Raw genomic sequence first — 14,604 nt, forward strand, 5'->3', positions numbered from 1 at the left:
GGAACATTCCATACTGTAGACCCCATTACATACTTCACATACTGGAACATTCCATACTATAGACCCCATTACATACTGGAACATTCCATACTGTAGACCCCATTACCACACTGGAACATTCCATACTGTAGACCCCATTACATACTTTACATACTGGAACATTCCATACTGTAGACCCCATTACACACTGGAACATTCCATACTGTAGACCCCATTACCACACTGGAACATTCCATACTGTAGACCCCATGACATACTGGAACATTCCATACTGTAGACCCCATTACATACTTCACATACTGGAACATTCCATACTGTAGACCCCATTACATACTTTACATACTGGAACATCCCTTACTGTAGACCCCATTTACATACTGGAACATTCCTTACTGTAGACACCATTACATACTGGAACATTCCTTACTGTAGACACCATTCCATACTGTAGACCCCATTACATACTGGAACATTCCATACTGTAGACCCCATTACATACTGGAACATTCCATACTGTAGACCCCATTACATACTGGAACATTCCATACTGTAGACCCCATTACCATACTGGAACATTCCATACGGTAGACACCATTACATACTGGAGCATTCCATACTGTAGACACCATTACATACTGGAACATTCCTTACTGTAGACACCATTACATACTTTACATACTGGAACATTCCATACTGTAGACCCCATTACATACTGGAACATTCCATACGGTAGACACCATTACATACTTTACATACTGGAACATTCCATACTGTAGACACCATTACATACTGGAACATTCCATACTGTAGACACCATTACATACTGGAACATTCCATACTGTAGACACCATTACATACTGGAACAGTCCTTACTGTAGACCCCATTACATACTGGAACATTCCATACTGTAGACCCCATTACATACTGGAACATTCCATACTGTAGACCCCATTACCATACTGGAACATTCCATACGGTAGACACCATTACATACTGGAATATTCCTTACTGTAGACACCATTACCATACTGGAACATTCCATACGGTAGACACCATTACATACTGGAACATTCCTTACTGTAGACCCCATTTACATACTGGAACATTCCATACGGTAGACACCATTACATACTGGAACATTCCTTACTGTAGACACCATTACATACTTTACATACTGGAACATTCCATACTGTAGACCCCATTACACCGTCAGCCTGCTGCAATAACACAGACAAGTAGCCAACACACAGTACCTATTGGAAAGTTATGAATTAAGATGTTTAGGTTGTCAAATGCCCTGAAAGTGACTTACAGTTTGTGTGACTACGTTCAATACCCACCCATCTCATGGGAAACTGTTCAATACCCGCACATCTCATGGCTAAACTGTTCAATACCCGCCCATCTCATGGGGAAACTGTTCAATACCCGCCCATCTCATGGCTAAACTGTTCAATACCCGCCCATCTCATGGCTAAACTGTTCCATACCCGCCCATCTCATGGCTAAACTGTTCCATACCCGCCCATCTCATGGCTAAACTGTTCCATACCCGCCCATCTCATGGCTAAACTGTTCCATACCCGCCCATCTCATGGCTAAACTGTTCCATACCCGCCCATCTCGTGGCTAAACTGTTCCATACCCGCCCATCTCGTGGCTAAACTGTTCCATACCCGCCCGTCTCATGGCTAAACTGTTCAATACCCGCCCGTCTCATGGCTAAACTGTTCAATACCCGCCCATCTCATGGGAAACTGTTCAATACCCGCCCATCTCATGGGAAACTGTTCAATACCCGCCCATCTCATGGGAAACTGTTCAATACCCACCCATCTCATGGCTAAACTGTTCAATACCCGCCCATCATGGCTAAACTGTTCAATACCCGCCCATCTCATGGGAAACTGTTCAATACCCACCCATCTCATGGGGAAACTGTTCCAGAGCACCCTGTCTTACCATGAGTCTGTGTGTTCCAGAGCACCCTGTCTTACCATGAGTCTGTGTGTTCCAGATGTACATTGCACTCATCTCTCTCCACTCTCTGGTGATGGTGGTCTTCCACTTCCTGTACTGCTTCGAAGATGATTGGACAAGTAAGTGCTTCTGACCTTTTTTTAACCTGGCTTCTCATTGGTTTGATCTAGATCTCATGATGACACAATGATCTTTCAATCAGCTCCTGTCAACCATAAGAACATAACCAGAGACCATTGTTAAGTATTTCAGATGAGGCCATACCCACCCATCTCATGGGAAACTGTTCAATACCCACCCATCTCATGGGGAAACTGTTCAATACCCACCCATCTCATGGCTAAACTGTTCAATACCCACCCATCTCATGGCTAAACTGTTCAATACCCACCCATCTCATGGCTAAACTCTTCAATACCCGCCCATCTCATGGCTAAACTGTTCAATACCCGCCCATCTCATGGCTAAACTGTTCAATACCCACCCATCTCATGGGGAAACTGTTCAATACCCGCCCATCTCATGGCTAAACTGTTCAATACCCGCCCATCTCATGGCTAAACTGTTCAATACCCACCTATCTCATGGGAAACTGTTAAATACCCACCCATCTCATGGGGAAACTGTTCAATACCCACCCATCTCATGGCTAAACTGTTCAATACCCACCCATCTCATGGCTAAACTGTTCAATACCCACCCATCTCATGGGGAAACTGTTCCATACCCACCCATCTCATGGCTAAACTGTTCAATACCCATCCATCTCATGGCTAAACTGTTCAATACCCATCCATCTCATGGCTAAACTGTTCAATACCCGCCCATCTCATGGCTAAACTGTTCAATACCCGCCCATCTCATGGCTAAACTGTTCAATACCCGCCCATCTCATGGCTAAACTGTTCAATACCCGCCCATCTCATGGCTAAACTGTTCAATACCCGCCCATCTCATGGCTAAACTGTTCAATACCCGCCCATCTCATGGCTAAACTGTTCAATACCCGCCCATCTCATGGCTAAACTGTTCAATACCCGCCCATCTCATGGCTAAACTGTTCAATACCCGCCCATCTCATGGCTAAACTGTTCAATACCCGCCCATCTCATGGCTAAACTGTTCAATACCCGCCCATCTCATGGCTAAACTGTTCAATACCCGACCATCTCATGGCTAAACTGTTCAATACCCGACCATCTCATGGCTAAACTGTTCAATACCCGCCCATCTCATGGCTAAACTGTTCAATACCCGCCCATCTCATGGGTATAGTGTTCAATACCCGCCCATCTCATGGCTAAACTGTTCAATACCCGCCCATCTCATGGGTATAGTGTTCAATACCCGCCCATCTCATGGGTATAGTGTTCAATACCCGCCCATCTCATGGCTAAACTGTTCAATACCCGCCCATCTCATGGCTATAGTGTTCAATACCCGCCCATCTCATGGCTATAGTGTTCAATACCCGCCCATCTCATGGCTAAACTGTTCAATACCCGCCCATCTCATGGCTAAACTGTTCAATACCCGCCCATCTCATGGCTAAACTGTTCAATACCCGCCCATCTCATGGCTAAACTGTTCAATACCCGCCCATCTCATGGCTAAACTGTTCAATACCCGCCCATCTCATGGCTAAACTATTCAATACCCGCCCATCTCATGGCTAAACTGTTCAAGTTACTCTCCTAGTTAATCTTCCTCTAGCAAAGTCATAAAGGACAGGGCACTCCTTTTTAGTTTGACGTCCTGTACTTCCTGACACTCAGTATTCCTTTTGGTCACTGGCACGGCCGTTCCGTTGGGCACTGCGCCGTGCACGGCCGTTATGTGAAGGTTGTTTATACCCAGACGCTCAGAGAATATGGAGTCACCTGGTTTCCACATAGGGTATAGCTCTGCAGTGCTGCAGTACGTTGCTCGGTCGGTGTCCGCGTTGCTCGGTCGGTGTCCGCGTTGCTCGGTCGGTGTCCGCGTTGCTCGGTCGGTGTCCGCGTTGCTCGGTCGGTGTCCGCGTTGCTCGGTCGGTGTCCGCGTTGCTCACAGACTGTCTGTGTGTGATTCAACTCTGCATATTGTTCATTTTGAAAAGCCCCAAAAGTTTATTGGCACATTGACCCATGTCGCGTGCCGTAGTTTAAAAACTCTGTAGACGGTGCTAAAACAATGACGTCATAACTGAATCCCGACGTCTTTATTCACCTTTGCCATTGTCCCTGTCATGTCCCTGTCATGTCCCTGTCATGTCCCTGTCATGTCCCTGTCATGTCCCAGTCATGTCCCAGTCATGTCCCAGTCATGTCCCAGTCATGTCCCAGTCATGTCCCAGTCATGTCCCAGTCATGTCCCAGTCATGTCCCAGTCATGTCCCAGTCATGTCCCAGTCATGTCCCCGTCATCTGTCTGAAAACACTGTGATGTACAATGTGCTTAGCATCCAGCTGCCTAGAACACATCAACCCTTCTAGAAATGTTGCTTCCACTGTGCTGTGACTGTAAACCTGTCCCCCCTCCCTCCTGAACTCCAACTCCCAGAGTGCAGTTCCTTCTCACCTCCTGCGACAGTCATCCTCCTCATCCTCCTGTGCTTTGAGGCCCTCCTCTTCCTCATCTTCACCTCTGTGATGTTCGGGACTCAGGTCCATTCCATCTGTACAGATGAGACGGTAAGTCGTAGACCAGTGTGTTCCTCTCTTCTCCCGTCACCTCCTCCTCATCAGACTTGGATTAAATACATCATGGGATGTCAAGTGCTTTAGGTATGATTTATATAGCTTGGCTGATGTGCAGGGGGGAGGGGTTGCACTTTTGGGACTATTCCATTGGCGTTTCAGCTGGGCCTATTCCATTGGCGTTTCAGCTGGGCCTATTCCATTGTACGGGCAAACTTCATAAAGTGCACCTCCCAAGTATTTGACCTATGTATTTAAGCCAAGTCTGCTCCCCACTGCTGTTGCTTTGGTGCTTATCTACTGTATGTATGAATATGACCCTTAACCTCTCTACAGCAGCTTACCCATATAGAGGTGAATCCTAACTTCCACTTGGGTGGAAATGTTCACTTAGTGTCCTGAAAAATTGGATTTAAGTAGAAGTTAGTGTCTAAGAGGAGTGTAAAATAGAAGGCTCTGCTTGTAGTAGGATCATCTCTCTGTGGGGATTTATGAGTCCAGTTTTGTTTCTACAGTAACAGACATTTTCTTATGTAAAGGAAGTTTTCAACTTGAAACGGCTCAAGGCTTGTTGATATTCTGTTGAGATTACTGTCAGCAAGTAGGAAGGAACGTGTCCATGTATCTGTGTGAGAGGATCAGTTTCCTCTCTTGTACCGTCATAAACCATGTATTTAGTAGACTGTAGACCTCTCTGTGAGGAAGAATCAGTTTCCTCTCTGATGGTCTTGTACCGTCATAAACCATGTAGACTGTAGACCTCTCTGTGTGGTCTATGGTAGACTGTAGACCTCTCTGTGTGGTCTATGGTAGACTGTAGACCTCTCTGTGTGGTCTATGGTAGACTGTAGACCTCTCTGTGGGTTCTATGGTAGACTGTAGACCTCTCTGTGTGGTCTATGGTAGACTCTAGACCTCTCTGTGTGGTCTATGGTAGACTGTAGACCTCTCTGTGTGGTCTATGGTAGACTGTAGACCTCTCTGTGTGGTCTATGGTAGACTGTAGACCTCTCTGTGTGGTCTATGGTAGACTCTAGACCTCTCTGTGTGGTCTATGGTAGACTGTAGACCTCTCTGTGTGGTCTATGGTAGACTGTAGACCTCTCTGTGTGGTCTATGGTAGACTGTAGACCTCTCTGTGTGGTCTATGGTAGACTGTAGACCTCTCTGTGTGGTCTATGGTAGACTGTAGACCTCTCTGTGTGGTCTATGGTAGACTGTAGACCTCTCTGTGTGGTCTATGGTAGACTGTAGACCTCTCTGTGGGTTCTATGGTAGACTGTAGACCTCTCTGTGTGGTCTATGGTAGACTGTAGACCTCTCTGTGGGTTCTATGGTAGACTGTAGACCTCTNTCTGTGTGGTCTATGGTAGACTGTAGACCTCTCTGTGTGGTCTATGGTAGACTGTAGACCTCTCTGTGTGGTCTATGGTAGACTGTAGACCTCTCTGTGTGGTCTATGGTAGACTGTAGACCTCTCTGTGTGGTCTATGGTAGACTGTAGACCTCTCTGTGTGGTCTATGGTAGACTGTAGACCTCTCTGTGTGGTCTATGGTAGACTGTAGACCTCTCTGTGGTCTTGTCCGTCTCCATGGTAGACTGTAGACCTCTCTGTGTGGTCTATGGTAGACTGTAGACCTCTCTGTGTGGTCTATGGTAGACTGTAGACCTCTCTGTGTGGTCTATGGTAGACTGTAGACCTCTCTGTGTGGTCTATGGTAGACTGTAGACCTCTCTGTGTGGTCTATGGTAGACTGTAGACCTCTCTGTGTGGTCTATGGTAGACTGTAGACCTCTCTGTGGGTTCTATGGTAGACTGTAGACCTCTCTGTGTGGTCTATGGTAGACTGTAGACCTCTCTGTGTGGTCTATGGTAGACTCTAGACCTCTCTGTGTGGTCTATGGTAGACTGTAGACCTCTCTGTGTGGTCTATGGTAGACTGTAGACCTCTCTGTGTGGTCTATGGTAGACTGTAGACCTCTCTGTGTGGTCTATGGTAGACTGTAGACCTCTCTGTGTGGTCTATGGTAGACTGTAGACCTCTCTGTGTGGTCTATGGTAGACTGTAGACCTCTCTGTGTGGTCTATGGTAGACTGTAGACCTCTCTGTGGGTTCTATGGTAGACTGTAGACCTCTCTGTGTGGTCTATGGTAGACTGTAGACCTCTCTGTGGGTTCTATGGTAGACTGTAGACCTCTCTGTGTGGTCTATGGTAGACTGTAGACCTCTCTGTGTGGTCTATGGTAGACTGTAGACCTCTCTGTGTGGTCTATGGTAGACTGTAGACCTCTCTGTGTGGTCTATGGTAGACTGTAGACCTCTCTGTGTGGTCTATGGTAGACTGTAGACCTCTCTGTGTGGTCTATGGTAGACTGTAGACCTCTCTGTGTGGTCTATGGTAGACTGTAGACCTCTCTGTGTGGTCTATGGTAGACTGTAGACCTCTCTGTGTGGTCTATGGTAGACTCTAGACCTCTCTGTGGGTTCTATGGTAGACTGTAGACCTCTCTATGTTCTATGCATGTCTGTACAATGTTTAGTGCTTTAAAACTCAAACTAACTCTGCTTTCTTGCTCTAACGTATTTTTGTCTGCAACTTCAGGCCTGATTGCGTAGTCGGGGCGTGGGTGGGCGTAGTCGGGGCGTAGTCGGGGCGTGGGTGGGCGTAGTCGGGGCCTGGTTGTATTCCTAGAAGTTGATATCTTTTGTATGGCTGTATTCTCTCTCTCATGGAGCCTCACAAGTGAGGAAGGATGTTCATTAGACATCAGTGTGTTGACATTTAGTCCATTCAGAAAGTATTCAGACCCTTTGACTTTTTCCACATTTTGTTACGTTACAGCCGTATTCTAAAATTGATACAAAAAATTAAAAATCCCTCATAAAATAAAAAACAGATACCTAATTTACATAAGTATTCAGACCCTCTTCTATGAGACTCAAAATTGAGCTCAGGTGCATCCTGTTTCCATTGATCATCCTTGAGATGTTTCTACAACTTGATTGGAGTACACCTGTGGTAAATTCAATTAATTGGACATGATTTGGAAAGGCACACACCTGTCAATATAAGGTCCCACAGTTGACGTCAGAGCAAAAACCAAGCCATGAGGTCGAAAGAATTGTCCGTAGAGCTCCGAGACAGGATTGTGTCAAGGTACAGATCTGGGGAAGGGTACCAAAACAATGTCTGTAGCATTGAAGGTCCCCAAGAACACAGTGGCCTCCATTCTTAAATGGAACAAGTTTGGAAGCACCAAGACACTACCTAGAGCTGGCCGCCCGGCCAAACTGAGCAAGGTGACCAAGAACCCAATGGTCACTCTGACAGAGTCCCAGAGTTTGTCTGTGGAGATGGGAGAACCTTCCGGAAGGACAACCATCTCTGCAGCATTCCACCAATCAGGCCTTTATGGTAGAGAGAGGCCAGACGGAAGCCACTCCTCAGTAAAATGCACATGACAGCCCGCTTGGAGTTTGCCAAAAGGCACCTAAAGTACTCTCAGACCATGAGAAACAAGATTCTCTGGTCTGATGAAACCAATATTGAACTCTTTGTTCTGAATGCCAAGCGTCACATCTGGAGGAAACCTGGCACCATCCCTACGGTGAAGCATGGTGGTTGCAGCATATTGCTGTGGGGATGTTTTTCAGCAGCAGGAACTGGGAGACTAGTCAGGATCAAGGGAAAGATGAACGGAGCAAAGTGAAGAGAGATCCTTGATGAAAACCTGCTCCAGAGCGCTCAGGACCTCAGACTGGGGCAAAGGTTCACCTTCCAACAGGACAACGACCCTAAGCACACAGCCAAGACAACGCAGGAGTGGCTTCGGGACAAGTCTCTGAATGTCCTTGAGTTGGCCAGCCAGAGCCTGGACTTGAACCCGATCGAACAGCTCTGGAGAGACCTGAAAATAGCTGTGCAGCGACACTCCCCATCCAACCTGACAGAGCTTGAGAGGATCTGCAGAGAAGAATGAGACACTCCCCAAAATACAGGTGTGACAAGCTTGTAGCGTAATACCCAAGAAGACTCAAGGCTGTAATCACTGCCAAAGGTGCTTCAACAAAGTACTGAGTAAAGGGTCTGAATACTTATGTAAATGTGATATTTCTGTTTTTTAATTGTAAGACATTTGTAAAAATTTCTAAACCTGTCTTTGCTTTGTCATTATGGGGTATTGTGATGTCATTATGGGGTATTGTTATGGGGTATTCCTGCTATTCCAGTTTCAACTGTTCTGCCTGCGGTTATGGAACCGCCACCTGTCCCAGACCTGCTGTTTTCAACTCTTAATGATCAGCTATGAAAAGCTAACTGAAAATTATTCATGATTATTATTTGACCATGCTTGTCACTTATGAACATTTTGAACATCTTGGCATAGTTCTGTTATAATCTCCACCCGGCACAGCCAGAAGAGGACTGGCCACCCCTCATAGCCTGGTTCCTCTCTAGGTTTCTTCCTAGGTTTTGGCCTTTTCTAGGGAGTTTTTCCTAGCCACCGTGCTTCCACACCTGCATTGCTTGCTGTTTGGGGTTTTAGGCTGGGTTTCTGTACAGCACTTCGGGATATTAGCTGATGTACGAAGGGCTATATAAAAAAAATAAACTTGAAAAAATAAACTATTGTGTGTAGATTGAGGATTTTAATTTGATTAATTTTAGAATAAGGCTGTAACGTAACAAAATGTGGAAAAAGTCAAGAGGTCTGAATACTTTTCGAATGCGTTAGTGAGTACATTAGCCTATGACCGTTTAGCCAGTACATTAGCCTATGGCCGTTTAGCCAGTACATTAGCCTATGGCCGTTACGTCATAACTTAAGCCACTTCGTAACTTTAGATTTGAAAGAGTTGTTTTAAATCAAAAGGAAAAAAGCAAAGGGGATCTTGTGATTGGTCAGTTAGGCAGGGAGTAGTTTGATTGGTTCACAGTACACTGAAGTGTGGTTGTCTCTCGTTTTTCCAGGGCATAGAACAGTTGAAAAAGGAGGAGAAAAGATGGGGTAAAAAAACTAAGTGGATGAACACGAAGGCGGTATTTGGACACCCCTTCTCCATATTCTGGTTTCTCCCGTTGACCCAACCGGGGAAGGCCCACGGGAAAGCTGAATCCTACCAGTATGTGGTCTGAGCTTAGCCACCCGGGGGGGAAACAGACTCTGAGACAGAGGTGTGTTAACACCGCTCTGTTCCAACCACCCCATCTCTCACCCTGACTCCCCAACACTCCTTGACAATGCTGAACGTGATTGTAATCCCTCCTAACTCTGAACAACTTAATCATTATTGCTTTCTATAATTGCCACGTTGTTTTTTATGTTGCTTGGGAACAAAAGTCAAGTGGAGTTGCAGAGAAAAAGATCAATTGTAAAACATTTCAACCGTGTCTGTTTTAACCCTCATGTTGATTTGTTCTGGTTTTCTGAATCACTTTTCCCTCTGTGTCCCTCTCTCTTTCCCCCCCTCTGTGTCCCTCTCTCTCTGTGTCCCTCTCTCTCTCCCCCCCTCTGTGTCCCTCCCCCCCCCCCCTGTGTCCCTCTCTCTCTCCCCCCCCTCTGTGTGCCTCTCTCTCTGTGTCCCTCTCTCTCTCCCCCCCTCTGTGTCCCTCTCTCTCTGTGTCCCTCTCTCTCTCCCCCCTCTGTGTCCCTCTCTCTCTGTGTCCCTCTCTCTCTCCCCCCCTCTGTGTCCCTCTCCCCCCCCCCCTCTCTGTCTCTCTCCCCCCCTCTGTGTCCCTCTCTCTCCCCCCCCTGTGTCCCCCCTCTCTGTCCCTCTCCTCCCCCCTCTCTGTCCCTCTCCTCCCCCCCTCTCTGTCTCTCTCCTCCCCCCTCTGTCCCCTGTCTCTGTGTCCCTCTCCTCCCCCCTCTCTGTCTCTCTCCTCCCCCCTCTGTCCCCCCTCTCTGTCTCTTCTCCTCCCCCCTCTCTGTCTCTTCTCCTCCCCTCTCTCTCTCCTCTCTCCGAGTGACAGTTTGTTGGCGCTATCATGTCAAGTCAGAAGTTGATATAATAGCACAAACCGATCTGGCACTCGGGCTACCTTCCATCCTCCTGTCAGTCAAAACTAAACCCCTCCCTCCCTCCTGTCAGTCAAAACTAAACCCCTCCCTCCCTCCTGTCAGTCAAAACTAAACCCCTCCCTCCTGTCAGTCAAAACTAAACCCCTCCCTCCCTCCTGTCAGTCAAAACTAAACCCCTCCCTCCTTGTGATTCTTCTCTGATAAACACCTCACCCAGCACAGGGGAACATGGTCTTTTCACTAGGCCTGTACAGTTGACTGTTTTCAGAGGCTTTTAAAGCCAGGTGGAAGTATAGTGTGTTGAGGGATCAGTAGGTTAGTCCTTTTACTTTGTTAAACACTCATATTGTCTTGTGTTTTAAAGAAAGTTAAAGTTCCAGTCTACATGCTGCTCATTTCAAGTTGATCCTTCTTTTAGGAATAAAACATGAAGGTGTTTCAGAATATTTGTGTAAAAGTTGGCGGTAATTCATTTGATCTTGCTTTCTCATTTCTATGTGTGCCAAGTTCTGCATATAAAAGTCACTTTATTTTTTATTCTGTAGTTTCTCCAGAATTTACGTTTTTATGTTGGAATTAAAACTTAAATTTTTGGAGTTTTTCAGGAGATGTGTAAACCAGAGGTCGTGATTCACAAAACGAACTTAACAAGTTCAAATATATTTTGTAACATAAAACGGGAGTATTACTAAATACTAAAATATTAACCAACGAAACTGATTATACAGTAGTAGTTTGACTCCAATATCAACATCAAAATATCAAGCTGGCTACACGTCATAAATCATGACAAATATGCACTTTTTCTGAGATCTATCTATCAGTGGAGTTTATAAATGTTACTTTTTCTCATATGATCTTTTGTATGCTTGAAAACCAACTGAATTGGGCCAGTTTCCCAGACAGACAGATTAAGTTTAGTCCTAGAATTAATAATCTCTTTGAATCTCTGGTGATAATGCTTTTGAGTGGTGGACTAGGTGTAATCTGTGTCTGGGGGAAACCGGGCCGTTCTGTCATTGGTCAACATTGGGATTGTTCTTCACCTGTATCTTTGACCTTCTGTTGTGTTCTGTTTGAATGGATGGTTGTTGAGGAGGACTGTCACCTAACTGAGGCTGCATCCTCAAATGGCACCCTATTCCCTATATAGTGCACTACTTTCTATGGGCCCTGGTCAAAAGTAGTGCACTATTTTCTATGGGCCCTGGTCAAAAGTAGTGCACTACTTTTATATGGGCCCTGGTCAAAAGTAGTGCACTACTTTTCTATGGGCCCTGGTCAAAAGTAGTGCGCTACTTTTCTATGGGCCCTGGTCAAAAGTAGTGCGCTACTTTTCTATGGGCCCTGGTCAAAAGTAGTGCGCTACTTTTCTATGGGCCCTGGTCAAAAGTAGTGCGCTACTTTTCTATGGGCCCTGGTCAAAAGTAGTGCGCTACTTTTCTATGGGCCCTGGTCAAAAGTAGTGCGCTACTTTTCTATGGGCCCTGGTCAAAAGTAGTGCGCTACTTTTCTATGGGCCCTGGTCAAAAGTAGTGCGCTACTTTTATATGGGCCCTGGTCAAAAGTAGTGTGCTATAGAGGGGAACAGAGTGCTGTTTGGGAAGTGACCTGACTGCTGCTGTGAGTGTCTTGCCTGTGAGCAAGCTGGACCTAACGGTTCTTTTCTTTTCATTGACATTTTTCAACACTTTTTGGCACAGAGAAAGAATAAATATTTCCCATTTGGTTAATAAGCTGTTTCTTTTTTTTCTTTTTATGTCACATGTCCATATGAATTCTCTTTTCTCCAAGGAACTGTTGTTTTTATATCGTGTCATCTTGCAATGGGTGTTTTTTGTATGCACGCCCCTTATATCTGTCCTTACTCTGCGTTGGTTAACTGGGAAGCTGATGTGTCCTATATCTGTCCTTACTCTGCGTTGGTTAACTGGGAAGCTGATGTCTCCTATATCTGTCCTTACTCTGCGTTGGTTAACTGGGAAGCTGATGTCTCCTATATCTGTCCTTACTCTGCGTTGGTTAACTGGGAAGCTGATGTCTCCTATATCTGTCCTTACTCTGCGTTGGTTAACTGGGAAGCTGATGTGTCTCCTATATCTGTCCTTACTCTGCGTTGGCTTTGGTTAACTGGGAAGCTGATGTCTCCTATATCTGTCCTTACTCTGCGTTGGTTAACTGGGAAGCTGATGTCTCCTATATCTGTCCTTACTCTGCGTTGGTTAACTGGGAAGCTGATGTGTCTCCTATATCTGTCCTTACTCTGCGTTGGCTTTGGTTAACTGGGAAGCTGATGTCTCCTATATCTGTCCTTACTCTGCGTTGGTTAACTGGGAAGCTGATGTCTCCTATATCTGTCCTTACTCTGCGTTGGTTAACTGGGAAGCTGATGTCTCCTATATCTGTCCTTACTCTGCGTTGGCTTTGGTTAACTGGGAAGCTGATGTCTCCTATATCTGTCCTTACTCTGCGTTGGTTAACTGGGAAGCTGATGTCTCCTATATCTGTCCTTACTCTGCGTTGGTTAACTGGGAAGCTGATGTGTCCTATATCTGTCCTTACTCTGCGTTGGTTAACTGGGAAGCTGATGTCTCCTATATCTGTCCTTACTCTGCGTTGGTTAACTGGGAAGCTGATGTCTCCTATATCTGTCCTTACTCTGCGTTGGTTAACTGGGAAGCTGATGTCTCCTATATCTGTCCTTACTCTGCGTTGGTTAACTGGGAAGCTGATGTCTCCTATATCTGTCCTTACTCTGCGTTGGTTAACTGGGAAGCTGATGTCTCCTATATCTGTCCTTACTCTGCGTTGGTTAACTGGGAAGCTGATGTGTCTCCTATATCTGTCCTTACTCTGCGTTGGCTTTGGTTGACTGGGAAGCTGATGTGTCTCCTACCATTTTTCTACTGAAGCTTTTAACTGTCTCTCTCTGAGCACTGAGGCCGTCCGACTGGCTGCTTTCTGAACGCTGTGGGACGGAGGTAAGCCCCGCGCGGCTGTGGGACGGAGGTAAGCCCCGCGCGGCTGTGGGACGGAGGTAAGCCCCGCGCGGCTGTGGGACGGAGGTAAGCCCCGCGCGGCTGTGGGACGGAGGTAAGCCCCGCGCGGCTGTGGGACGGAGGTAAGCCCCGCGCTCTGTGGGACGGAGGTAAGCCCCGCGCTCTGTGGGACGGAGGTAAGCCCCGCGCGCTGTGGGACGGAGGTAAGCCCCGCGCGCTGTGGGACGGAGGTAAGCCCCGCGTGGCTGTGGGACGGAGGTAAGCCCCGCGCGCTGTGGGACGGAGGTAAGCCCCGCGCGCTGTGGGACGGAGGTAAGCCCCGCGCGCTGTGGGACGGAGGTAAGCCCCGCGCGCTGTGGGACGGAGGTAAGCCCCGCGCGCTGTGGGACGGAGGTAAGCCCCGCGCGCTGTGGGACGGAGGTAAGCCCCGCGCGCTGTGGGACGGAGGTAAGCCCCGCGCGCTGTGGGACGGAGGTAAGCCCCGCGCGCTGTGGGACGGAGGTAAGCCCCGCGCGCTGTGGGACGGAGGTAAGCCCCGCGCGCTGTGGGACGGAGGTAAGCCCCGCGCGCTGTGGGACGGAGGTAAGCCCCGCGCGCTGTGGGACGGAGGTAAGCCCCGCGCGCTGTGGGACGGAGGTAAGCCCCGCGCGCTGTGGGACGGAGGTAAGCCCCGCGCGCTGTGGGACGGAGGTAAGCCCCGCGCGCTGTGGGACGGAGGTAAGCCCCGCGCGCTGTGGGACGGAGGTAAGCCCCGCGCGCTGTGGGACGGAGGTAAGCCCCGCGCGGCTGTGGGACGGAGGTAAGCCCCGCGCGCTGTGGGACGGAGGTAAGCCCCGCGCGGCTGTGGGACGGAGGTAAGCCCCGCGCGCTGTGGGACGGAGGTAAGCCCCGCGCGCTGTGGGACGGAGGTCCTACTGCACACA

At 47.7% G+C, this 14,604-nt stretch overlaps 1 protein-coding gene across 7 annotated transcripts in view; it reads left to right on the forward strand.

Annotated features, from left to right (window-relative positions):
* The window catches only part of zdhhc3a (zinc finger DHHC-type palmitoyltransferase 3a), a 31,475-nt gene that overhangs the window by 15,283 nt on the left and 1,588 nt on the right, over nt 1-14,604 (forward strand). For 6 of the 7 annotated variants that reach the window (XM_055924609.1, XM_055924613.1, XM_055924612.1 and 3 more), the window contains 2 exons: nt 2,019-2,100; nt 4,523-4,653. In XM_055924609.1, coding sequence (XP_055780584.1) covers nt 2,019-2,100; nt 4,523-4,653 — 213 coding nt within the window. Of the gene's footprint in view, nt 1-2,018; nt 2,101-4,522; nt 4,654-9,634; nt 12,419-14,604 lie in introns of those variants that run through there. The other variant, XM_055924616.1, reaches the window with a different exon arrangement.

The sequence above is a fragment of the Salvelinus fontinalis genome, chromosome 6 (assembly GCF_029448725.1).
Source record: "Salvelinus fontinalis isolate EN_2023a chromosome 6, ASM2944872v1, whole genome shotgun sequence".
In the NCBI taxonomy this organism is placed as follows: domain Eukaryota; kingdom Metazoa; phylum Chordata; class Actinopteri; order Salmoniformes; family Salmonidae; genus Salvelinus; species Salvelinus fontinalis.